At 33.2% G+C, this 26,602-nt stretch overlaps 1 protein-coding gene across 1 annotated transcript; it reads left to right on the top strand.

Annotated features, from left to right (window-relative positions):
* Positions 1-392: 392 nt before the first annotated feature.
* LOC106107057 (Down syndrome cell adhesion molecule-like protein Dscam2) lies at positions 393-11,610 on the top strand. The gene is made up of 32 exons (XM_013287746.1): positions 393-523; positions 2,102-2,260; positions 2,343-2,471; positions 2,543-2,648; positions 2,760-2,967; positions 3,042-3,261; positions 3,332-3,479; positions 3,562-3,728; positions 3,801-3,891; positions 4,009-4,187; positions 4,255-4,400; positions 4,478-4,613; positions 4,732-4,851; positions 4,917-5,102; positions 5,267-5,411; positions 5,593-5,750; positions 5,857-6,094; positions 6,443-6,582; positions 6,901-6,971; positions 7,142-7,388; positions 7,527-7,708; positions 7,869-7,992; positions 8,067-8,196; positions 8,299-8,471; positions 8,540-8,716; positions 8,796-9,025; positions 9,103-9,415; positions 9,490-9,718; positions 9,805-9,911; positions 10,038-10,184; positions 10,654-10,725; positions 11,555-11,610. The coding sequence occupies exons 1-32, from the start codon at positions 508-510 to the stop codon at positions 11,578-11,580; spliced, it is 4,920 nt and encodes a 1,639-aa protein (XP_013143200.1). The 5' UTR covers positions 393-507; the 3' UTR covers positions 11,581-11,610.
* Positions 11,611-26,602: the final 14,992 nt, after the last annotated feature.

Here is a 26,602-nt window from a genome sequence, read left to right as displayed (position 1 = left end):
CGGTTTGAAAACTTTTAAGCAAAGTAAATAAAATATCACTTTAACGATTCACCAGTAGTTAGTTACTTTCTATTAGTCTCGTCTAAAATGAATGAAGTTTTTATGTAATTAATTATTCCTTAATGTAAAACTTTAATATTCGAGCTGCCCATACCCTGACTTCTTTAATTGTTATTTAAGCAAATTCTTCCTATAGTTTTTTTTTTGGCATATAATCTACACGGACAAATTAATAACAAAACTTTTTTAAGGAAAGAATTAGATCCTCTTTCAACCAATTGTTAATTTGTTTTATTTTGGCAGAATATACTCTAGATTCTTTATTGAATTGTATTATTTTGAATAGTTTTATGTCACCTTTGACCTTGTAACATTAGGCATGTGATAAACGACGGACGGCTGGTGGTCGGCGCGAGGCGCTCAGTAGTGGACGCCGGCGGCGGCGGAAGTAGTGCGATATTAAGATGTAAGGCGTCAAATAAAGCGGGAACCACTTTATCAAGACCTATGTTACTACAACCAGGTGAGTACCAGTGTTTTACTGTACTGAAAATAAAAAATGTTTATCGATCAGTTACAAAATAAAATTAACATTTTTGGTACAAGTGGAAGAGACCTCAAATCATCATTGATGTTTACGTTCTACCTTCCGTTTGTTCAATGTAATCATTTGTAACTCTATAGCTTCAGATGCCTTTGGATAGAGAACATTTTGTTATGTTAACTCTACTAAGTGGACGCTAGCACGTTTCTTGTTTAGTATTAAAAATAAATAACTAGTTAGCCTATTTTTATAATTAAACAAATAGTTAATAAATATATCATAATGCAACTGAAACAAAGGTCCTTTCGTTATAAACAGATGTACTAAAAAAAACAAATTACAACTTTGAGCCGAGTAGAACCAATTAACTTTCCGTTACACAGCGAGGGAAATATGAAATAAAATGAAAAACAGCCAACGGCCGCTCGAGTTTTTTACACGCCAAAACTTTTAATTAAGGAATTAAAAATGACATTACAGTGAGCTCGTAACAAGGTAAATTTTCCTTGTTCAGAAGTATTTGAAGCAAAAACAGTTTTTAAGTTAAATTATAGATCCTAATGCTAAAGGCGGAGTACGCTGTCTGAAAACTTTTGATATTGTAATTGAATATATTAACATTTCTTCTTTTTAGATAACTCAAAAGACAGAGATATTTCATACTATTTAAGATGAAGTGGAATGAAATGTAATAAAATAATTGCTATATGTGATAAGTAGACATAATTACGCAAATTGTGAATTACACTTATTCAAATCCATTGTCACTTTTTTATAAGGTAGTTTCACATTACATAGCCAAGTTGTTTGTGATAGTAAAAATTCCTCGGATCAATTACACTTGAACTAAACCGGAAAAGAAGGTTTACATATTGGTTAATGTTAAGTGTAGAAAAAAAAACATTGGTCAAGAAGAAGTAAGACTCTTCGAAGACTAAATTCTTTAAGGATTTTCAATAAAACTTTGTGTTTATTCGAAAATATTTTTCTGTTCCAAACTGAGCTTGTGGTGCAGATTTTACTTACCATATTTTAACATTTTCCATACAATAGAGCCGACTACAAAGGAAAAATTGAAAGGCAACAAATGGAGGCGCAAAAGAGGCTTATTCTTATTCAAATGAGTTTTGTAGAAAGTATTCGACACTTTGATATTTTATTTTTGTATTGTTTCTACTAATGCTTTTTGAATTCGTACTTTTAAGAAAACAGGTGAAATTGCTTTCTACAAAATGCGTAATTTTAATAAGTACTTTTAACGTTAGTTAAATATTTACATCTGTTCAATTGTAGATGTAGTAATCATCAATTTACCCTTATCCCTATGGAGGGGAAGGCACAAGATATGCTGCTTTTCCATACAGCTATCAACAGTTATATATAAATCCATTCCCGTAAAGAATATCCTCTATCACACAATCCATCCATACTTTATTCGGTCTTCCTGTACCTCTATTGTAGATCTAGTAAGTTTCTTAAATAAATAAAAAATTAGGTCCACTATAAAAAAAATATATAATTTTCATTCAGATATCAATAAAATTAATTTGTTCGCAGTTGAAGATAACGTTTTATCACATTCTGTACGTCAGTTAACTCCGGCTAAAGTTGGCGGATCGGTTGTATTGCGATGTGAGATATCCCCACAAATTGGTCTCGTTGATATCCGATGGATCCAAGACGGGCTTACACTTTCCTCGAGTTATATTGGTGGCGGTATGTTGAGAAAACTTATCAATATATCAATAATAATCGTCTGAAGTTATAAAAGTAGATTATATTGAAGGTTATATTACAGATTCCCGATGGATATCTGGTGCGGGTGGTTTCTTATTAGGTGTAGATTTAACTCAAGCAGATATGCAAGCAGAATATTCTTGTATCGCGTTAGATACACCTAGTCCAATCGTAAAACTTACTACAGATGGTGAGTTTAATGCAATATTTAGGTATTTTAATGAGAGTTTATTTCTTTAACTATATAAATTAATTGAACAGATAGTAGTTGGTTGGAAAACAACGAAATAAATTCAGTTGAAGCACGAACAGGAGATACTGTTATACTGCCTTGTATTATACGACACATCGGTGGACATACTATAACGTAAGTAAATTTAGTTATAGAAGTTATCAATAATTGTAAAAAAATACAATGTCGAAGATATTAAGAGAAAGTTAAAATTTTAATTATTTCACTATCAATACAAATTATCAGTTGGCAGCGACAGGAAGCAAGCGGGGTTTGGATAGCTCACACTCCAGGTGAAGGAATAGTTAAGGGCGGTGCCCTCATCCTACCTAACGTGCGACCACATCACGCTCTACGTTATGCTTGTTCTACGGGAACTGAATCTTCAACTAGAATACTTATACGATTAATAGTAACAGAACCGTTAACTGTTACTGTTACTCCAAATCCAATGGTAAGTGCATTCTGTCGATATCATTTATTTATGAAATACTCCAATACAAAACTAAATAATTTCTACATTTTTAGATGCTAGGAACCGGTGGATCAGGAGTTTTTAATTGCTCAGTACAAGGTGGTCGTGGTGGAGGTGTAACATTAAGTTGGCAGCATGAAGGTCGACCTCTTCATGCACCCCAATCTCGGCTATCGCTAGGTCCAGTCCGTTCACATCATGCTGGTCTTTATCAATGTACAGCTTTCGATCACATGGATTCTGCTGTTTCTGGATCCGAACTTGTCATAGCTGGTACTCCACGATTCTTTTTATCCAGTTGTATATTTCTTTTTATGGTAATTATATCACAGTGTAATTTCAGATAGACCACCAAGATTAATTTCAACATTTAGTGAAGCTGTCACCAGAATAGGACAAAGTATTGTATTAAGATGCGCGGCTAATGGTATTCCACCACCAAGAATATTATGGACTTTAGATAATAGACCTTTACCTTCTGCTCCGGATAAGTAAGTAAATAGGTTCCAAAATCAAGACGTTGGTTTTTAAAATGTATTCAGTACAGTTATTGACTTTATGATTGCTTTGTAGATATAGTGTAAATACAAGAGCAGAATCTCTACCTAACGGTGAAGAAGGAGCAATAGTCTCGACGTTAAGTGTGACAATTAGAACAGCAGACGAAGGCGGTAGATATGGTTGTAATGCTACTAACTCTGGTGGCTCTCATGCGCATCATGCAAGACTCAATATATTTGGTAATTCCGAAACTTATGTTAGATGACGTTAATTAATCAACAATGTAATTATTGTCCTTTTTTGTTCCTCAGGTCCACCAAACATTCGATACCTGCCGCCAATTCATGTGAAAACAAACACGGATGTTATACTTAATTGCCCTTACTCAGGATATCCAATAAAGTGGGTACATGAAATTTAAGAGTAATGCTTTTTGTACTTTGATGATGACAATTGCTTTTTAAAACTACAAGTTTCGCTAATGAAAAATTTCGTTTAATCCTTTATTAATGCCTACAGAGAAGTAATTTGGCGTCGTGAAGATGGATCAGCAATAGATTCAAGTCTCGAATCAACAGAGGACATTGGGATATTAAGGCTACCAACAGTAAGAAGTACTGACGCGGGTAGTTACACATGCGAGGTGAGAGCTGAGAGTGGAGAACTCGCTAGAAGAACAGTTCGTCTCGAAGTACATAGTAAGCATATTTTTTTTAAATTGATAATAAAGTTAAATGAAAAAGATTAACTGATTTTTTTTAACAGAACCGCCAAAAATAATGCCATTCCACTTCCCCGAGGAACTCGAAGTCGGCGGAAGTACGCAAGCAACTTGTAGCTTAGTGTCAGGCGATAAACCAATATTATTTTCTTGGCATAAAGACAATTTGCCAATACCATCTGTATTAAAGGTAAAATTTAGAATTTGTAACAATGTTACAGACTAAATTATGGATTTTTTTTGAATTAATATTTTTTGTGTTTCAAGGTCGAACAAAAAAACATGGACTTTTTCTCACTCTTAGTTATACATAATCTTTCTTCTGCACACACTGGGGAATACACATGCAGAGCTACTAATGATTTTGGTACAATTAGTCATACTGCGCCATTGATCGTAAAAGGTACATATTTAAATATTAATATCGTTGTAGTCTGCTTCAAGAATATTGTTATCAGTATGATTTGTACGTGTACCTTAGAGTTGAATAACCTATCAATTAAAACAGTTATTACGAATAGAATCACCGTCTTGGGTGTGGCGTGCTCAGAATACTTCAGTGTCAGTCGGAGCTGCGGTACTTCTGCCGTGTTCTGCTAAAGGTCAACCATTTCCAAGAATATCTTGGGAATTTTCTTCAGGTAAGCTCATCGAATTTTAATTCCATTGTTTCAAGTTGGGGTCTTTGATTTTAAATTATTCATAGGAGGTGACAATTGGCATCACATTTTATGGAGCCAATCAGATTCATCAGACTCTACTGAAGGAACGGTTCTATCTGATGGCACTATTTGGCTAAAAGCGGTTACTTCTAATCATGAGGGATGGTATCGATGTACAGCACGTGTCCAACATTCATTTCTACATCATTCCTTCTATCTTGACGTAAGAGGTAATTAAATTAATTTCTAAAATTACTTGATTAGTTTGAGACGCAAGACTTCAATAATTACTGAGAAAGAGAATCTGAATTATCAAAAAATGAAAATAATATAAAGTAATTGTCGGAGATTTCCAAGGTTATTTCTAAAAGTTGGTTTATTTGTTGACACTTAGAGCCACCTATACTAACAAGAGGTGACGGAGGCGGAGAAACTAGATGGGTGGTGAGGGGATCAACTGCGAGGCTCACTTGCACTGTAAGAGGGGAACCGGAGATCCACTTACATTGGACACATGATTCACGTCCATTATCTTTACTGTAAGTACTTGTCTGCATAGAATATTCTAATCCTCAGTATATAAGTAGAAAACGTCTATAAATCGAATTAAACTGGTCTCAGTTCTTCCCCATATTTTTTTAATCATGGCGTCACCATTGTTAAAGTGTTACTTTTAAGCTATGATTATAAACCATTAAATTATCGTTCATTTAATAATAGTGGAACAGGAGGAGTGGAAACAAAAGACGTAGGAAATGGAATGATAACGTCAGAAATAACAATAAACCACGCGGGCCCGGAACACGCCGGGGACTACCGATGTCTGGCGCGAAATTTGTATGGAAACGATGAATTACTTTTTCGATTATTTGTGAAAGGTATTCAATGCTATATTTTGAATATATGATTTTTCTTATATGTTTACTAGTGATACTAAATACTGTTTTAGTTTCTCTTAGTTTAAAATAATTTGTCTTGGCGCAGAACGCCCTAACGTGCCCGAAGAAGTTCGCATTTCTGAGTTATGGTCGAGAAAAGCTCGAGTAACTTGGAGAGCCGCACGAGGAGTAATTGTGTCGCATTATACATTACAATATAAAGCTCTTGCAGTCGACATGACAAATGTCGGCTTGAGTGTACCGATTCCTACATTGATGAACACCTGGGACACGCCGGAGGTTGTAAATGTGACACTTACAAACTCAGATCTTCTTCACGTTGCGTAAGTAACACTTCAATTTATTTTAAAGTAATTAAATAACTATGTAATTTTTTAAAATGCAAATTGGAATTTAAACTGCAACATATAACTGCATAGTGTTTAAAATTATCTGTCAATATCTCTACAGCGTATATCTAAGCAGTGGAATATGTATAACTAAAACAAACAATTCTGTTCAGAAATAAATGGCATAATTTAATGAATGTTAAAACAACAAAGAGATGGAATATACGCAAATCCCTCGATCCGTACAAACATGAAATATTTAATGATTGTTAGTGACGTTTTCGGTTGTAGTCCGATTTTCCATTACAAGAGGATTATTGTTTAAGCCTATTGACCATTCAGATCGGAAGGGCCGGGGCGCGCCGGGGCTTTGGTGACCGGATTAGCTCCGGACACACGATATGTCCTTAGACTCGCCGCACACAACGACGTCGGCGCTTCACCCTATACTACGCCTCTACATTTTACTACCAGAGAAGAAGGTAACCAAGACCTTATTTTTTTAACTTCTTAATAGATCAAACAATATGCAAAAGGTATGTTAGGAGGGAAATAAGAGGATTGTTTTATGTGTCTTTTTCCAAAAAATTAGATTACATTGTACAATCCAAGGAGATATAACGCAATTTGACGCAATGCGAAAATGTCAATCAATCCAAGCTCAATTGGCACAATAAATTACCTAAAAATGTTTAAACCATGTATCACTATATTATTTGTAATAATTGTTTTATAGCTAAATATTCAGTTTAAACTGTGAAGTCCGTACCTTTATTTAAATTTCACAATAATTTGAACAGCCCCGGGCGGAGTGCCGCGCGACATAATAGTGAGAGCTCTGCGCGCTCGAGAGTTACTTGTCACTTGGCAGGTATTGTTTTCCATAACTTTTATTCCATGTTTTCCACAAATACATTCGAATTTTTGATATAAAAAGGAAATTTAGTAAAAATCTGTACTATCGAAAATCTTTAAATTCATATTTGATGATCTGAAAAGGATGTTTTTTTGGTAAAAAATGATTTACTGTTGTCGCCGTAGCCACCGCCGAGAGAAACATGGCACGGTACATTACTCGGCTATACGATACGTTGGTGGGAAGTATCCGAGGAGGGTAAGGGGCACGGTGATAACGCCGGTTCAGAGAGTGGAGCCAGTGCGGACGCGACCAGTACCACTCTAAGAGGACTGAAGGCGGCCACAAGATATGGCATCACTGTTAGAGCTTACAACGCCGCCGGCGCTGGGCCTCTGTCACCACCTCATTATCGACACACACTAGAATCTCGTAAGTATCCTTAGAATTCAATGTGAGATTTTCATATTTATTATTTCATCATTTTTCAAAAATAGGTAAATAATGATCAGTAATAACAATCATATCGATTGAGTTCATCTATAAGTTTTTATGATATTCTTTGTTAAGCTCCTAATGGAAGTCCAGAATTGCTACCCTGCATATCAAGTGGTTCAACTTCACTTAGAGTATCGTGGCATCCACCAACTCCGGAATCAAGAGGAGGCATCATAACTCATTATACGCTGCAATACACAAGACGTGATTCTGACCCACTGTTGCCTCCTCAGGACGCATATTTACGAGTTCAGGTTCGTGAACAATATGCTTAATTTTATTTGTCTTATGGACAATTTTTAGCTTACAGGCAAAATACAATATTTAAGAGGATTAAAGATGTGCTCATTAGTTTACTCTATCTTTACAACCATCGAGCTATGTTCAATTTAGCTATGAAGTTTATTCCTTTAGGGGGAAGAAACGACAGTGTCGCGTTTATCACCGTATGCTGAATATGAAATAAGGGTACGCGCACACAACGCGGCAGGAGATGGGCCGTTGTCTGCTCCACAGTTCTGTCGCACAGATGAAGATGGTTTGTAAATGTATATAAAACGACCAAGTACAAATGTAAGAATATGCACGTTTTGACTAATAATTTTTTTGCAGTACCAAGTGCGCCAGGAGGTATGAAACTTATAGCTTTGAGTGAACGATCCTTACGAGCATCATGGCTGCCACCGTCGCAACCTAATGGAAAATTAACTCATTATACCTTATATGTAAAAGATTTATCGGGGTAAGATTTTGAGCATTGAATTTCCTTTCAAATGAGGTTTTCTAGTTAATAACTGAATTCACTTTTTATCCTTCCGTCTTAAAAATAACTTAATACTTTTAGATCACAGGAACCAAATGTAACAAGAATGAATTCATGTGTTGATGGCGAAGAGTGCATGAAACCATTGCGTGGACTACGTTCAGGTAGAACATATGAAGCTTGGGTCAGAGCAGCCACAAGCGCCGGAGAAGGTCCACCATCAACTGTCGTTGCTTGTCAAACCAGTGCATTAGGTGACTTTATATTCAACTGCGGAAATTACTCAATGATGGATAAGTAGTATAATTAAATCGTATTCCAGCACCGGCCCGAATATCGTCTTTTGGTGGATTAGCAATGGAAGCAGCTGGAAGTTCTCTTTCACTACGCTGTGTAGTCGGAGGAGTACCACCTCCTGCTAAACGATGGCTTCGAGCTGGTAATCCTCTGCATCCAGTTCCACCGTTTCAATTGGAAGGAGATGCCCTTCTTATACGAGGTATACAAATCGTATTTAAATCTACTTCCCTAAGTAAATGTATTTCTATTCCGCTCCAGTCTTGAACTTTTCATTCTAGGCTTAGAATTGTCACATGCTGATAATTACACATGCGTTGCTGAAAATCCCCACGGCTCAGATTCTGTCACCTGGCGAGTGATTGTGCTACGACCACCAGCTCCACCAAGCTTAGCTTTGTTAGAAGCAAGGTCTAGGGAACTAGAACTTGATCTAAGGCCCACGCCACGAGCACCTGGACATGCACTTCCTAAAGCTTATACATTGCATTGGAGGCTTGCTACACCAGAGGTAAATTAGCTGATCACATTGTTTTCCTATTTAGCAGCAATAAAGCACATGTATTGAAATAATAATAAATATTTTAGGGGGAATGGCGTATTCAATCTGCTAACCCTGGTCCTGTGACCTTAAGTGGTCTACGATGTGGTTCAGCTTATCGTGCTTATGGCTCGGCCGGCGGAGCTCCAGGGACTGAGATAGCAGTGCGGACTTCAGGTGGTCCGCCTTCAGCACCTCCTGATTCTAGGTGGATAAGGGCAAATGCTACGCATGCGCGATTTGACACGAGCATATGGTCAGATGGGGGATGTGGACCCGTAGCCTTAAAACTAGAATGGGCCGGTTCTGGTGCATTGGGGGCAAGAGATGTGCCGGTTGGAGGAGAAGTTATTTTAAGTGGTTAGTGTATTTATATGTCTTCGTTTTGGTGAGTTAATTTAAATAGAATGACATCTGTTCATGATCTTTGATAGGTTTAACTCCGGGTTCGAGATATCGCGTAGCTGCTCGGGCCTCTAATGAAGCAGGATTAACGCGGGAGGTTTATGATTTTACGACTGTACCACTTGAGGGTAGTTTCGCTGAAGAAGTGGACGCTCCATTTCCAGCTACAGCTGGCGAGCTGGCGCTGCTATTAGCATTATGTGCAGCTCTATCGTTGGCTGCATTGACTATACTTGCAATACTATTGAGACGTAAAAGGTAAGCACGTCCACAATACTCTACTTTATAAGTACTTTCATTTATCATAGAAAATGTTTAGATTAAAACATATCAAATTCAATTAGAACTGACGGTGTGGTGGCACGTGTCGCTAGCAATAGTGACAAATCTGGTTGCGGGACTTACGGAGACGCGCCACATCCAACACCCAAATTATTGCCAGATCCACCAGGTATGTAGATTATGACCAATTTCCTGTCCTTACAAAATTATCGTATCAGTACTATTATTACTCCTTTCCGAAATGCAGTTACAACCAATCGTTATTATTATTTCATTTACTTTATCTGTGTATCAGATGTTTACGAAATAAGTCCGTACGCGACATTCGCTGGGCCCGGCCTCGCCAGTGCGGGCTCCCGTGCGTACACACTGCAGCTGCGAGCGCTGGCACGACATGACGACGATGCAGCGCCACCCGCCCATTCCTCCTCCTGTTGTGACGGTATTTTACTACAGTTCTCGACTGTCAAAAATATTATCGTTCTTCTCATCCTCTTTAAAAACAGGGACAACAACAATTTTTTGTTCCATTTCATGGTAAAACACATTTGATAAATTAGAAATATAATTTGCGAACTTTATAAACATAAGTTAAATTGCTTCTTGCTTATATTTTTTGTGTCGTGTAACCATTTAAAAAATACTCTACTCGGCCAACGAATATTCGTAACAGCTAAAGCGGCCGCGAGTGCCGTGCTGGGACTCTTAAACTGAGAAAATGGGAATGCGGATTATTGTGAGGGAAGAGGAAATACAGTATTATTCGATAACGCTGTTGGATTGTTTATAAGTATGTTGCTAAGTTGCAATAGTCAGTCGATTAAGGACGTCAGAATTTATCTATTCATAATTTTTCTAAATGCCTTAATTGTTATGTTATTTCTCTTGTTACATAAAATAATTTATTTCAGAGGAAACCTGCGTGGATACATGCGACGATCAAAGACGCCGACGACGTAGACGCCACTACTGCCCGGATCATGGTACGTATTAAATAATTAATTATAAAATTAAGTAGAAAGTGAAAGTCGTGAATTCAAAAAGTTATTGTCGACTTGTACTCGTATATAGAACTGAAGTAAGGAAGGTTTCAAAAGGGATTTCTGAAAATATTCAGTCGTCAAGAGCTCTACTCGGAAATAAAATGAATAAAGATCTCTTTCAAAAGACGCATGTTCCATTTTATAAAACTGAAATTTACTTCGCTGTTTACGTTGTTATTTCGAATGAAAACAAAATTCCTAAATACCTAATAAAAATATAATTTCTCTTTCACTTAATAAATTTTAGCTAGTTATACTAAACAGCTAATTTTAAAATCAAAATAACAGTTTTTTTTAATTAATTTAAGTATGAAGATAAATAATAGGTAATAAGTGTTTGCTTATTTTACTAAAATTGATGAATTTAAGATAAATATTGCATGAATAAATCGCACTTGTTAGGTGCATATTTAATAAAAAAAACTGCAAGACTTTACGTAACTGGAACGTAACACTGACCCAATTTTAAACATCATAACTTAACTCTCACTTGTACAGGTGAAAATTTTAAAAATAAATCAACAATTACTCCAGTTTTAAATTAGGCTAATGTGGACGAATTTGAAAATAAGTATATAAGTTATTAATGTAGTAAATGTTAAGTTACAATAAACCACTTCTATCATTGTAAAACCTTGTCTTGATGAATTAAATATACAGTATGATAAAATATCTGTAAAAATTAAATTAATTATTAAAAACATTTACGATTTTTTGTCGATGTATAAAAAATTGAGAATAATTTATTTACTTTAATGTTTGTTATCAGGTTGTTCGTTGGATTCGGGAAGTTGAGAGCCACTGCCGGAAATAGTCAATATCTAGTCAACATAATTAGAAATTTATTCAGTTATACTTTATTATTAAGGATGAAAATTTTTACATTAAATTTGTCTATTTATAAATAACCGTCTTTTATTTCGTGTCTTATTAAAATTTAAAGCGCTATATTCAATTATGTAATAATAGAATTACACATTTGAAAAAAATATTACACGAATCACGCTGTATAAGGTTTAACTATTCGTGGTAGTAGATATACTCGTAAACCTATTTAGAAACTTAATGTTATTAAATATCTCACTAAATATGTTTAAAAAAAACGAACCAAATGGTACACACGATAAGGCAACGCATGGCTAGCGATGTGTCGGTTGGCGTCGCCTAGTGTTGATTACCATGACCACGACTCATTAGTATATCTTGATTACTTTCGGTCCTTATGTATTCCTTTTGTGTCGTGTGACAAAAATCATGGATTTACATTTGTGATCGTATTGGGATTGAGGGCTCTGATTATTGTTGACTTGTATCCGTGATAAAGCGTTATATGGCGTCATCTGATTTTGTAGGTACAAGGACTAATTAATATGATGTCGGTAAAATGGCGTAGCGATTTAAAAGCCATCGTTTCTTAATACTATTCTAACTGAATGTAGCGGAACATACAGAGTGTAGATTTAAAAATAGAAAAATAAGAAAAAATTGTACCGCTTTAAGCGAAAATAACACTTGTTTGAAATTTACTTGCATTAGAATAACATCATACTTTTGCGTAGGATAAACGAAATAACGGAATACATTTAGAAAATGTTATTAAGTCGACCCAAAACTTCAATGTTGGATAATACTTTAAGGGTCAGTTATCTGTCTGCTATAAGTATGGGAATACAATTTACATATAAATATGTTATGTTAAGCTATTTTACTATATTTATAACACTCGTTTTGATATATTTACATACAAAACTAAGGGATTCCTCGTAATGGACAGCCGCTGCGGTTAAGTTACAATATTATTGGAGTGTAAAATGGAAGAGTTAATTTAAAATCTTACTAATATTATAAATGCGAAAGTTTAGATGGATGGATGGATGGATGGATGTTTGGTAGCGTTTGTAGACTAAACGGCTGAACGGATCTCCATGAAATTTGGAACAGGTTTATATACCATATAACATAGTCTGAAAGAACACGTAGGCTACTTTTTATACCGGGAATAGTTACGGTTCCCGTGGGATTCATTAATTTAGTTTTTTAATGCTCACTCGATCATTCTGCCACGGTTCAACATATCTCATTGAAATTTGGCACAGATATAAAACAAAGTCTGGAGTACACATAGATAATTTTCATCCCTGATAAATGTCTGGTTTCCGAGTGATACGTAGCTTTTCGTAATTCATATAGTTCGTATGTTTTCTAATACCACGCGGACGAAGTCGCGGGCAACAGCTCGTGTGAAATAAAAGCAATTGTTATCTTATAAAAAAAGTTACACTTAATTTAGTGTTGTAGTTATTCCAGGACAGAATAACACGCCTTCTCTGTTATCATTTATGTTCACTCAAGCGTTAACTTTTAATTTCAGTTACAAAATAACTTTTGTAGTTTCAGTTTGAAACAGTTTTATGACCTCCGCCTCCCTGCGACACGGGTCAATTTTAATATCACTCTACTTAGGTTCTTTTAAAGTATTTTAAACAGTTTTGTGTTACTAAAATTTCTTCAACTTATTTAGATAATTGTATTCAAGGCAAATACGAAATTTAAAAATTAATTAAACTATTCTCCTACATTTAACATTTGTATGTTAATTTAAGGTACAGGTACAGACCGACAGCCGTCCCAAGAGCATTACCTAACAATAATGTTTGGGTTATTTTGACATTTTCATAAATTAAAATAAACGCCGGGCGAAACATGACCCACCTGGATTATACCTATTTTGTAACTTCTTGTGAGTAGTTGTGTTAAAAATATCTACATAATGTGTGGACCTTTTTAATTTTTATGAATTAGGATATTCTGTAAAACAATGAACTTTCATACTAATACTCATCATCATCATCTTGCCCTTATCCCTTATGGAGGGTCGGCACAGTATGTGCTGCTCTTCCATACATCTCTATCAGCCGTCATATCTGAAACCACTCCTTTCTTAAGCATATCCTCTTTCTATTTTCTTCGGTGTTCCTCTTCCTTTGTAGCCATGCACATTCATTCTTAACACTTTCTGGTTTATGTCCCCATCGTCTCGTCATCGTTTCATACTAAAACTATACGAAAATAATGTTTGTACCTACGTAAGTCTTAAATGGCCGAATGTATCTACATAAACCTTGGCACAAAGATAAATACCTGGCATGCATAATAACGCATAAGCATGCTCAATAATTTGATTTTGAATTTCGTTCATACGAAGTCGCGGGCAAAATCTTGTGTTAAATAAAATCCTTTTAAGCTCATGATATAACAAAGCAAGAAATAATTTATTATTTTCATATTAGTAATGTATTTTAATCTGTAAAATGTTTTTGAACATCAATATTCGTTTAGTATTGAACAATGAGATATACTCGTAGATAATTAAAATTGATAAATCTCGATTCGTTCCAAGCATCGTACATCGAGTATTTCGTTTGGGGAGAATTATCCGAGTTTGCGTTTGACATTTCAATCGATGTCTACATAGATGGCGAACGCTTTGCCAGAAATAAAAATGTTCTCGCTTCTTCTATACCCATTCAATTAAGAATCAAATTAAAAAAAAAACTTCAGAGAGTCATACTTATAAGGATTCAATTGCGAATATTAACATCATCTGATCCTATTCGTTTTAACCAATAACTATTTTTTTCCTTTTTAATTGATATTTTTTGACCGACTTTCCAAAAGAAGGAGGTACTCAATTCGTCTGTATGTTTTTTTTTTAAGTTTAATTTTAGTTTTATAAATGTTTTTAGTTTTTTTATGTATTAGGATCGATGATTAATTCTTTTTTATTTAATTATGATACCTTTTTCATATTTACATAAATAGACTTATAATATTGATACTTTTTTTTCAATAGTTTCACAGAAATAATATTATAGTACATCCCAGTTCTTATCATTTAATTACTTTAAAACCAAGTCCACGTTTTATATCAACAATAAAACACTGGAGTAAATGTTAAATATAAGTAATAATAACTTTTTCTTTACGTTAAAATATTTTTTCCAGTTTTCTCTTATCTGAAGGGAATGAATAAATCGGTTTGGACGTAAATCCTTCCGAACGGTTTATGCAAACAATTTTCCAATCCCCTATCACAAAATCGACTCAATTTAATTGTCTTCCATTTGACCTAAATCCGTTCAGTAAGCAATATAAAGATGGGTGTTCACTGAACAACTTGATATTTTCTCAAATATCAAAAAAGTTATTGTAAATTTAAAAAATAAAGTTTATACTAGAGACCCAACACACCTTGAAGAACATCTTTAAAAAAGTTAAAAGTAATAAAGCATACAATTTTAGTGCTAAGAAAACTGTCATTACAACATAAGACAACCAATTTTGCGCAGATACACCTCCATGACTTCTACATTTATCTACGCATAAAGTTGCACTTCGCTTTCGGGTGTTGTTGAAATCCATCTTGATAATTAAAAAAATTGAACAGTGTAAAAATCACATAGTTACTTGTAGCTCAGCAAGTTCACTGAAGCTATGTGATTTACTTCTTGAAGTGTATCCCTGACTCAATTCTGTGCAAATGACCGCTCTCCGAAACGCGGTATAGTGTTTCAAAGGCGACAAAGGATGTCAATTTCCTCGGCGAGAGGCGCTAACTGAGTTATTACTTTTTCTCTGAGCTGAAAAGCGCTTCAAAAGTACTTACAGTGACGTCATCTGATCTTTAAAATATTTTTATGTCGCTCATTCTTATTTCATTATTTTTAATGTGTGTTATAATTACTATTTTTTATGTATGTGTTGATTCAGATCAACATTGATAAGATCAAAACTGATTTAAAAAAGGAAATTTGGAGATAGAAAGAATTCTGGAACAGATGCACATATATGCTAATAGATTGCTCACAATAATATTTTAAACTGTTAGACTTACACAAACCCTTAGAAGGTTATAAAGAAGTAAAAGAAATATTTTTTTTTCTCTATCATTGAATAATGGAAAGATTACTAGTGGTGTAAATAAATTAACCTTTTTGACCATTCTGATTTTCTTTTATGAAAAGAAAAGTAATAAAGAAAAATATTATTATAAATATATTTTATTACGCTTTCACTCGTCTTCCATTTTATTACAGTTCTAACGCCTCGTCAATTATCTTCTAAGGGAAGTTCGCAATAAAAATTTAACGTCCTCATTTAGTACGATGACTGAATTTTTATAAAGTTTAATTGCAAAAATACGATGTATACGGAATAATGATCTTTATATTATGTACATTAAGTTATAAATTGCCATAATGTATCAGTAAAATCACAAAACTTATACGGAATTTTAAGCTTCCTAAAAAACATTTCACGTAACAAGTCAATCTAATGTTTTGGTTTTTAAATGACCAGTGAAGTATTAAAATACTTAACAAAAGACAAACATAAGATATAATTTTAGTTGTCTTTGTTAAGTTTTGATCGTATGATAATTTGAAATGTTTAAAAATACTTTTAAATCAAGGGCCACTAGGCCATAGCCAACCACACTAGGCCAGTGCGGGTCGGTCGACTTCACACATATCTTTGAATTTCTTCGTCGATATGTGCAGATTGTATCACAATGTTTTCCTTCACCGTAAGAACTTCGGGTATATTATGTACATATGAAATTCGAAAATCGAAAATCACATTGGTACATGGCGGGATTCGAACCCAAGACCTGTAGATTACAAGGCTAATGCTTAAACCCCTGAGCCACAGTTGCTCTCACTTTCAAAGTATTGAAACAGCTATTTTAATAAGAAACATACTTAGTGATAATATAGCTTTTTAAAGGTAAGTTTATTTTAGTGTTTGTCTTTGTTTATTCATGAAATTCTAAATTCTAAATTATTTTTTTCTTTTTTCTATTAGAATAATAAGAGCAAAAGGTACTTTGGTTTCCCTTTCACAATTTCTGTAAGTGGTCATTGAATAGCAGTTAAAAACAGGCTTTAAATTAATTTTCATATTTAGGCAGCAAAATATCATCAAGAAGCAAGCGTTTTCCTCTCAGTTGGTGTAAAATTTTATGACGTAATGAACTGCGCCCACATAATGCCTTCTAAATAATTTAGTATGTACTAAAGTATTTTGCACACCTGCCTTCCAAGTCTATGCTATTTATCTTGATTAAATTCTTGTTTTATAAAGAAAAGAAAAAGTAAAAAATGTTTTACATGCCTTTGTATTTTCAATAAATATTCAATTACAATAATCACATTGTTCTTAACAGATTTACGAAGTAAAAATAAAAAGAAATAAATGATTCATTTAATTAGACATTGAGTTAGTTACATTTCTGGGAAAAAGCTTTGAACAGGAGAGTTTTATCTTTCTTTACTCCCTATACTGTGTTAAGTTAAAGTAATAGAGTATTTTATACTCTATTCCGTAACAAATAGAGGTGAAATTTCATTGGAGAGGTGACAGTAAATATTCAGATCGTGACAATCAGAGGAGAGCGCTGTGAAAAGTCTTTTGCTAACGAGGTCCCCCGCCTACATTCTCATTTTAGCACAGCGTTACCCCTCGCCTACTATTTAAAATCCTTTTCCTTTGCGAAACTGTCATAGCATTTACCTTTATTGTACTTTTGCACTGCAAGCGCATTAATATAAGTGCATTTTTTACTGCAAATTACATTTTAAATTAAAAGTAGTCTGTAAAGAAAATTTATACGGAGTTTTCATGTTTTATCTCAATGTACATTATTCAATTCTCAAAATGAAAAAAGCGCGGTAATTACGAACCCAATTTTTATTCTTTGATTCATTGAACAAATGTTATTCTATGACAACCAGATAAAAACATTTTTATGCGTGAATATAATTTATGCAAAATATAAAATCGAACGAAGCTACATTGGAAACATTTTTGTTAAACATCCAATTCCATCAGAATATAACTTCGTTTCAGTACTTTCCGTATACATAATTTTACACAAGTACGGAGCTATTCAACATCGACTAATTTACGTAATGGTAAGCAGATGCGCGAAACATTTTAGGTCTACATTTTCAATATTTAATCGTCGTTCGTTGCTCTACCATATTACGATATTCCGAGTAAGGTTTTCTCTTAAAAGGAAATACTACGTTTAAATTTGTTTTTCACTTTTCTATTATCCACATATCTATATGTCTCAGATTAGTTTAAGATTTAAAACTAAAATTGTTTATTAGACTATAATTTAATACACGATTTATTTAAATTTTTAATTTACATTAATTATAAAAAGTAATAAATATTCACATCAACAATTTAGTAGTTTAATAAGGAAAATCCATATAAAAAAACCGTATTCTTGAATTCGTACAGGATTTCTAAATTCAGATCAAGCTAATTAGAAACCAGCTTGAAAAAACATGAACGAAGAATGAATGACTGAATGAACGAATGAATGAATATTTGTTATTGTCTTTAAAAAAAGGATCATGCTAATCACAATTCACAATCCTGATTGTGATTTTGAGACTGATTGAAAGATTGAGTAACGTCAATAATCCTCAACACAAAAGACTTGTCTATTCAGTAACTCATCTCAGTTGACAATCTCAGTGAAAGTACGATACAAAACAATGGCTAATATTCGTGCATTGTTCCGAGACTTGGAGTATTACAGCTTGAATTTCAACCGTCGTAACACCTGTATAAAATCTTATTTTGTTATCCTTGTTTTTCAAAGAGAACGAGAGATAGAGCAACTTTTTTGTACAAATATTAAAATAGTGAAAACTGAATGTTAGATTTTCTATGTCAACCTCCAGATCAATGCGAAATTTTAATATAAAACTTTCAACAAAGATAAATATGAAAAAGTTATTTGATTTTAATAGCCAATTATTTTATCATAATATGAATAGATGACAAAATCGAAATTAAAAATAAAGAAAACACCGTTTATTAATCAAAAACAAAATTCATTTCTTGAATAGAAAAGAAAATAAAACAGTTCTTGGCTATAAGGATGAGGTGCAGCTGATGCGGCCTCCGGTGACAAGCCTATTCCTTAATAATGCTATTTTATGAAATAATTTCATATAAAATGTACCAGGAAGCTATAAAATATATGTAGAAAACACAATTTCACACTCAGATATGTATATCCAAATGAAGGCAATTCCGAAGTGCTGATTTTTCGCTCCGCTGAATGTCGGTCTGGTTCTGATTGAAATCGGTGCAATAGTTGCGCAGAAAATGCATTAAATTCCAATTGTGGCTCGCCGTATTTCCCTCGATATTTGTACTCACCTTTTGACGTACATTGCTTTTGTTTTAAAAGCACGACAAAATTATAAATGAATAAAATACTCATCAATTTAATTTGTGGCATTAAGGTGTGCTAAAATTTCATTAAACTCTCGAGCACGTTTCTATTTATTAAACGCATATATTTTGCTGTATTTTATCGACTATTTACCAGTTAAATTAAAAATATAATGAAACCTTGTTTTATTTATTACGTAACTAATTGTCACAAAGAAGTACGAATGCAACGCATATAAATTGCTTTACACGAAGTCGCTATAAATGACCGGACATTCAACGTTATATAAAATATTTTGTGCACGTACAGAATTTATTCCAAGGCTTATCATTATTCGAGTTCATTTTTAATGCAATACATCAATACGCATTATTTTTAGATCTAATATGTTGATGTAATTTCAACAGTCAATTCAAATCTTACTTCTTACTAATGTTATGCGAAAGTTTAGACGGCTGAACGAATCTCGATGAAATTTAGCATAGACGTGAAGGATAGTGTGGAAAAACACATAGGCTACTAACTTTTGTTTTTTTGAACTCCGCGCGGACAGAGTCGTGGTCGAATGCTAGTTAAACATAAAGTAAATCTAAAGAAGAATGCAGAAACAAGATTACACGCCAAATTAAAAAAGGCATAATCGAGAAACATAAACAGATCAATAGTTGTTAAGAAGAATCAGTAATTTACATTTAATGTTTTTAATTAACTAATTGGTTAATATACTAACGTCCATTGTCGATGTTAAAACATTAATTAGCCGCAAGATAGTTTCCTTTCAGCTTATCCGTCAGGATCCTTTGTTAAGTTGTATGAAACGAAATGATTGAGCCGGCGTCGCGACTCATCATGGTCGGGAAAATGACAATTCCTGCAGAATATTTGAAAAAAAAAGAATCGCTAACGAGCTAGTTTTCATCCACCTTAAATCCCTACAGTTTTTAATCCATCGTGCTTTTCTGCACGGGTAATATTTTAAAAATCCTCGCGCAATTTTCCGCACGGAAATAGTACTCATAATGAAAAATTAAAGAGGACGCTTTGTGCGCCATCTACATCCGGTAATTAATTGCAAGTAACTACCTTACATTCTTTTAAACGTCAAATTTTCGAATTAAATCATCGGTTCCGCTGCGATAATATTCTGGCACTTTGTTTACTTCAAAAATTATATTATGAAGTTTAACGTAATAATAATTTTAATAATTAACTACAATTTAACCTTTTAAATAAATAGACAAATCTTAACCATAACTAGTTTGTCTTTATTTGAGGTACGTTGTCAAATGTTTTGAAAACCCCCCTTTTCATTTCTCTAACAATAACATCAGAAAGATGAATCAAATTACAATGTACTGTTACAATTTAGAGCAATAGTATTGTTACGTAACGTTATCTAACGTTTATCGTTCTGCGGCGTTACAGTGTACTGCAACTAATGTTACAGTCTGCTAACATAACAATGTCCAACATATGTTACGTGTACAACATAACATATAGCAACAAAGTTATAACATTTGTTTTACAATAACCTTTGGTCTACACCTAGGTTTAAGATACAATGTAAAATTGTAAAAAAACATTAAATTGTTAATTCCATTAATTAAAACGTCTCTCATAAGTCTCATCTGAAAGTAAACTATCGCACAACTGTTTAGTCACGCTTTGATTCCTATAAGATTATATGGATGTGCACACTATTCGATTCTTAGTTGTGCAACTAAACAGTTGAATTGACTGCAAAACAATCGACAATCGCACAACTGTCGTGCGATAGTTTAGTCAAAGGTGCACCCGCTCTTAGTTGGCATTTACAAAATGACGATGTAACATGAAATTCTCATCGTCATCGTCGTTCAATTTCTTGCAATAGGAACCTTTTTATTCTTTACCTATAGAATTTGCTGAGTCAGCACAACTATCGTTACATTAACGTTGGGCTCGTAACATAAGTTTGAGATCATTCACCTATCGCTTTTTAGTTTAAAAATAAAAATAAAAAACAGAAATTTAATAGCAAATAGCCAACCACTATTCTCTTACAGCCTTACAAATAAACTCTTTTTAAAGTTAAACTTAAAATTTCTACTAATTTATACTTATACTCAGATTATTCCATAGTTTAACTTTATTCTGCGTTTATTTGTAAGGCTGTTAGTATTCGATTACGTCTAATAAGATAATGGATTGCGTAGCGAGAGACATGATGAAATAGGGAGTGACGACTAAACTGACGAATTGTAGATTTAATTACCAGACGTTCCCGAAAAAGAATGATATAAGAGCATGGTTACTATATTTTTTAATAATAAGTTAATAGCAGGGTACTTACAGGGTTCCTTACTGTTGGACTCAAAGTCATTTAATATTTAAAGGTGCTCCTTAGTGTAGCATTCTCTAACTAAATCTACGCTTAGAGTCTATCAGTGACTATTAAAAAATTCTGAATGGGTAGTAGTTTAAGAATAAATTAATTTGCGAGTCGATATAAAAACCTTGTGGTACAGTGGTGAATTTCCGAAAGCTTTTATCCCGCAACTCAAACACTCGAGCGATGACACGCCGCTAGTGTTTGCAGAGCTCTATAAACGCCCAACGTTATGAGATAATGGCCATTGAAGTTTCTTTAGTTTACTTTTAACGTTTTTTTACCGAGTAAATAAATACATTGAAACGTTAAATCATTTTAACATAGTACTCCTTTTATTTTATATACTATACATCACTAGATTTCGCCCGCGACTCCGTGCGCCTGGAATTAAAAAAGAAAAAAAGTAAGCAGCCTATGTGTTCTTACAGACTTTGCTATAAATCTATGCCAAATTTCATCGAGCTCCGTTTAGCAGTTTAGATCACAAACTAAGTGTGATAGTGTAAAGTAAAAGTAACAATAAATAGAGAATTAAACCTCGAAATGGATGTACATTATCATATTATAATGACAAATAACATCCACAAACAACAAACATGCGTTTGATGTACAAAAGCTCAATTTTCAGCTCTATAAAATTTATTACGAGTATAGCTTCACTTTGCTAAATTTAACCGAGCTATGTTATCATGGTGTTATTTCAGGGTTCTTATAATAGTTTCTTATAAGTATTCCAAACATTCCTTTTCATATAAGAGAAGGGAGCAAACGAGCAGCAGGAACACAGAGGTGGTCATCGACGCCCATGGACATCCGCAACACCAAGAGGAACTACAGATGCGTTCCTGGCCTTTGAGGAAATTGTAGGCTCGCTTCTTGAAGCACCCTTTGAGGAAGGAAAATTCCTACCAATTAACAGCTCTATGCCAATCATTATAGCTTCAATATTCAATCAAAGCAGATCATTTTTTTTAAAATGAAATCACACAGAAATTTAACTTGACTCAATTATATTTTTTAAAACATGCAGTATGAAAATGAAATTAGCAAGGAAAGAGTTGTGTGAAAAAGTTATGCAAATCTGGTTATCTGTTTTCCAGCGCCCACTTAATCGAGTTCGTTCTCCTTTGGTTCCTAGTTGATTGCTACAAAATTGCCGCTCTGCATTTTTATGAAGTATTAACCTGGATAACTCCGCACTCGAATAATTATTCCGATTACTTCTTCTATGTTTTACCGGTTTTTATAATGAACATTTCGTTGATAGTATTCGTATATATATAAGGGAGTCAAAGTAAATATTAAAGCTACAATCATTCGTATAGAGCTAAAAATTGGTAGAAATGTTTCAAATACATTGTGAAGCTTAAAATCGATGTCTCCCTTTTTTTAGGCGTATGAAAGATGTATCAAAAAATATAAAGTGTTTCCAAATAAATAATATAGAAAAACAGATATCTTTAAATTTTGAATATAAGAAGATACAAGAGCAATTATTTCTTTTAATTAATAAGGCCGAGAATTTCCTTTGTCACAAAGTGGATTGCAGTAAGCGAGACTAATTGTAATTTCTCCATTATATTTGGATCCATTCCAACTTATTAAGAAAGAAAAAATGAATGTCTAAGATACTGGCAACTAGAGGCTGTAAAGATTTTATCGTAACTACTTTTACCTAAAAAAACTGTGGCGGGAATCTTCACAAACAGGTGATAGTAATACATTTAATAAAAGAAATTCTCACATAAATCTATTATTAGAACAGTATACATTTTTTTGAACAAGAAATCAAACGCGATTGAAGTTCATCTTGAAGTATTTCTATCAAATTAAAATAATATATATTTTAAGGTACAAAATCTATAGTAATTGAATTTCAGGGAAGCCGCCTTAGAGCTCTATATTAAGCTGTACCAGTAACCGAAAATTAATTAAACCCTCGAGCTATCTTACGACGACATTACCTAATAATAGATTTAGAGACAGATGCTTAATTAAATTTGCTAACGGATTTCTGTCAATGTTACAGATATCTCGGCAACTCGTAATACGTCGTAGTCGTAGACAGAGGCATGATGTATATGGTATTGATAAGTGTAAATAGAAACGTATGCTATAATTGTATTAAAAATGCACTTAATATACTTTTGCGGTAAACGTTACAGAGCATACGATAAGAAAAGCGTAAGTTCAGATTAAACTAACATTTTAGAAGTTCAACTGTTTGACTGCAATTTTTAAATCCATGTCTGACTTCAAATTTTATTTCAACAAAATTGAAAATTCTTTAACATTTTTTTTGTAATTCATTAATAAATTTGCATATTATTATAGATTCACCTAAATAATGAAGAAAAAATAATCTTTTTCTCTTTATATAATGGATACTTTTTATTTTTTAAAGGCAAGATTTAGTAACAAAAACTTTAATCAACCAAGACTTAGCTTGGTTGCAAAAACGTCATACAAATAAAGTAAACAAGGAAAGTAAAGTTCATTATTGTGTCAAGTTCGGTACTTTAGTCACGTTTCCATGACTAAGGAGCGCCGGAGAAAATCTTATTAGTTATTATGACTCGGGTGTTTGAATAACGAAATAGATTTTTCAAAAACTTTCATACATTTACTGTCTCAGATTTAATTACTATATTGTATGTTAAATGTAGGTATCGTCTTATGTTGTAATTTTAATCTTTAAGATGTCAAAAACATGAAATATATATTTTTTTAATTTTTATGTTTCCTATAGAAAAATTTAATACTTCATTTTCATGTAATATCTACAAGCAACACAATTCAATCAATTGCAAAACGCCAGCAATGTTTGAATGCTAGAATTTGTATCTTGTACAATATTCGACCTCAACAATTCGAACCGATAACCTGATTCCGTAGGATAACATAATTGCTCAGTGTGGCGATACCTTTCTACAATCGAATTCCGTACAAAGAGTTTGACCACGGAATGTGGCAGTCATTTGGCCGCTTTACCTTGGTCAACGGTATTGGCGAATTCCAATAAGATCAGACCTATTTTTTTTTCCGAAGGTTGCTATTATTAGAATATTTTATGTGGTATTATTATACAAAATAATGCCATTTTTAAAAGTAAGTTTTAAAAAACGCCGTTAATATATTTATACAAGTTTTAACAAAAATCTTTGCATATTTTATAAATCCAGTTATTTTATCTAAAATCAGTATGATATTAAAACTTCTTTTTTAAAGAAGATTCTTAGTCGGTAGATTACTTCTAAATAAATAAATCTTTATGACTTTTTTATAATTCAAACAATGGGATTTTGGAAACACATGTGTATAAAAAAGCAATTTTCAGGTATCCAATGGAACAATGCTACACGTTCTAAGCAATTTCAACTCCTATGTATTGTGGAGCTGAAACCAAAAATATGGTACCTTGTATATAAAATGCCTTCGATTGGAAACCTGGGATTTTCCGGTCCGATTGTGTTATATTCTTTAGAAAATTTAGTTGGTAGAATATAAAAAAATCCACTAAATATAATATGACGATAGAGTGTTGCGACTCGAGATAAAAATCTAAAATGATTGTTTTAAGAAAAAAATAATAGATGAGGCCATTATTATCGAAATAAACTAGTTCAGTAGATTTTAAATTGGTTTTCAGACTGGACACCATCGAATTAAATTCCTTGTAAGTATGCCATAGTCAGCTCATCGTGGTATTACATTTTCTTAATGGAATATTGCGCAAACTTACCCGGTATTCATATGTTCGTCTCCGTAAAAAAATAACAATTTGTCGTATATTTATCAGCGTTGCAGTGTTTCAGTTGACGTAATCATAATATTCATGAGTAGAGTGCACCGCAAACATTGCCAGCGGCGTGTAAGCCAAACTGATTCAATTACAAACTAGAAAGTTTAGAGATTTTTAACATTTTGAATAAAAATTTTCTACCGTTGGAGAACAAGTTTATATTCTTTCATCCTTGTAAAAGGGACTAACGTTTTTAAAATTAAACTCGTAGTTGTTTGAAATAAGAAACCCAAAAAAATGTTTGTCAAGCAATAAATAAGGTAAGCAACTGTTATAAATTCCATAATGCTGTTTCTATCAGTTATTTTAAGGCTACTAAAATCGCAATACATTTGTGTAATATTTTAATTATATAAAATTGGTTTTACTAAATTAGTTTTAATTAAAATTAATCGACATTTGTGCAGAATATCCCTTTATTTTGAAGTACCCTTTGCTAGGTTGGACCCAAGTTAATTCCTTTGGGCTTTGAAAATTACTTTTGCATTTAAATGTCGGCCGACATACGTTTTGAAACATTTTGCAACATCTGTGTTGAATGTGATTAATACTATAATAACTCTGTTATTAATATTTAGTGCTAAACTATGGAGTCCATATTCGATCTTTAACATGAGAATATTTTTTTTAATCAGTACAAATTGTTAGATAATACAGAATAGATAATGTTTTTTTATTGCTATTGCAATTCCGATTCATTTATTTTTATCTTTATTTATATGGCTGTTGCTCTCGACTTCTCCCGCGTGAAATTAAACAAATGTAGCCTATGTTATTCACAGATAAATTATCTGTCTAACGGTGAAAGAATTTGTAAAATCGGCGCAATAATTATTGAGTAATTTTAATACACACAAACAAAATCTTTCCTTATCATAATATTACTATAGATAGGGACTTTGGTTCCTTAGAACATATCAGTATAATAAAATTATACAAAATACTTCAAATAAATAAATCTTTATATAGGTTGATCCCCTTGTCTTAAAAATTTTGATCGTATTTTGGTATCAGCCGTAAAAAACATAATTGGATCGTGAGCGTCAAACGAGAATTTATCGAAGAGGGTAGGAAATATACGTCCTTAACTGTACATATTTATTACATGTCCATTTCAAAGTTCTTAATGAACATGACAGAATATTAACAAATGCGTTTCACATTAATTCATTACGGAATATAAAAGTTTTTAAAACAAATCAATTTAATACTCTAGTCAATTAGACTTAAAGATCATTTTCGCCTGAATAAAATTAATCCGTGACGATCAATATAGCAGAGTAAGGAAACTGTTCACTAATGAGATCCCTCGTCTCTCCGCTCATTTTCTTTTTATGTTAAGCCGACTCCCGTTCACTTTTGCATAGTTGTGTCTTTTTATTAATTG

The sequence above is a fragment of the Papilio polytes genome, unplaced genomic scaffold (assembly GCF_000836215.1).
Source record: "Papilio polytes unplaced genomic scaffold, Ppol_1.0 DF822067.1, whole genome shotgun sequence".
Classification (NCBI taxonomy): domain Eukaryota; kingdom Metazoa; phylum Arthropoda; class Insecta; order Lepidoptera; family Papilionidae; genus Papilio; species Papilio polytes.
The sequence above is the reverse complement of the archived record's forward strand: the minus strand, read 5'-3'. Positions and strand labels throughout refer to the sequence as shown.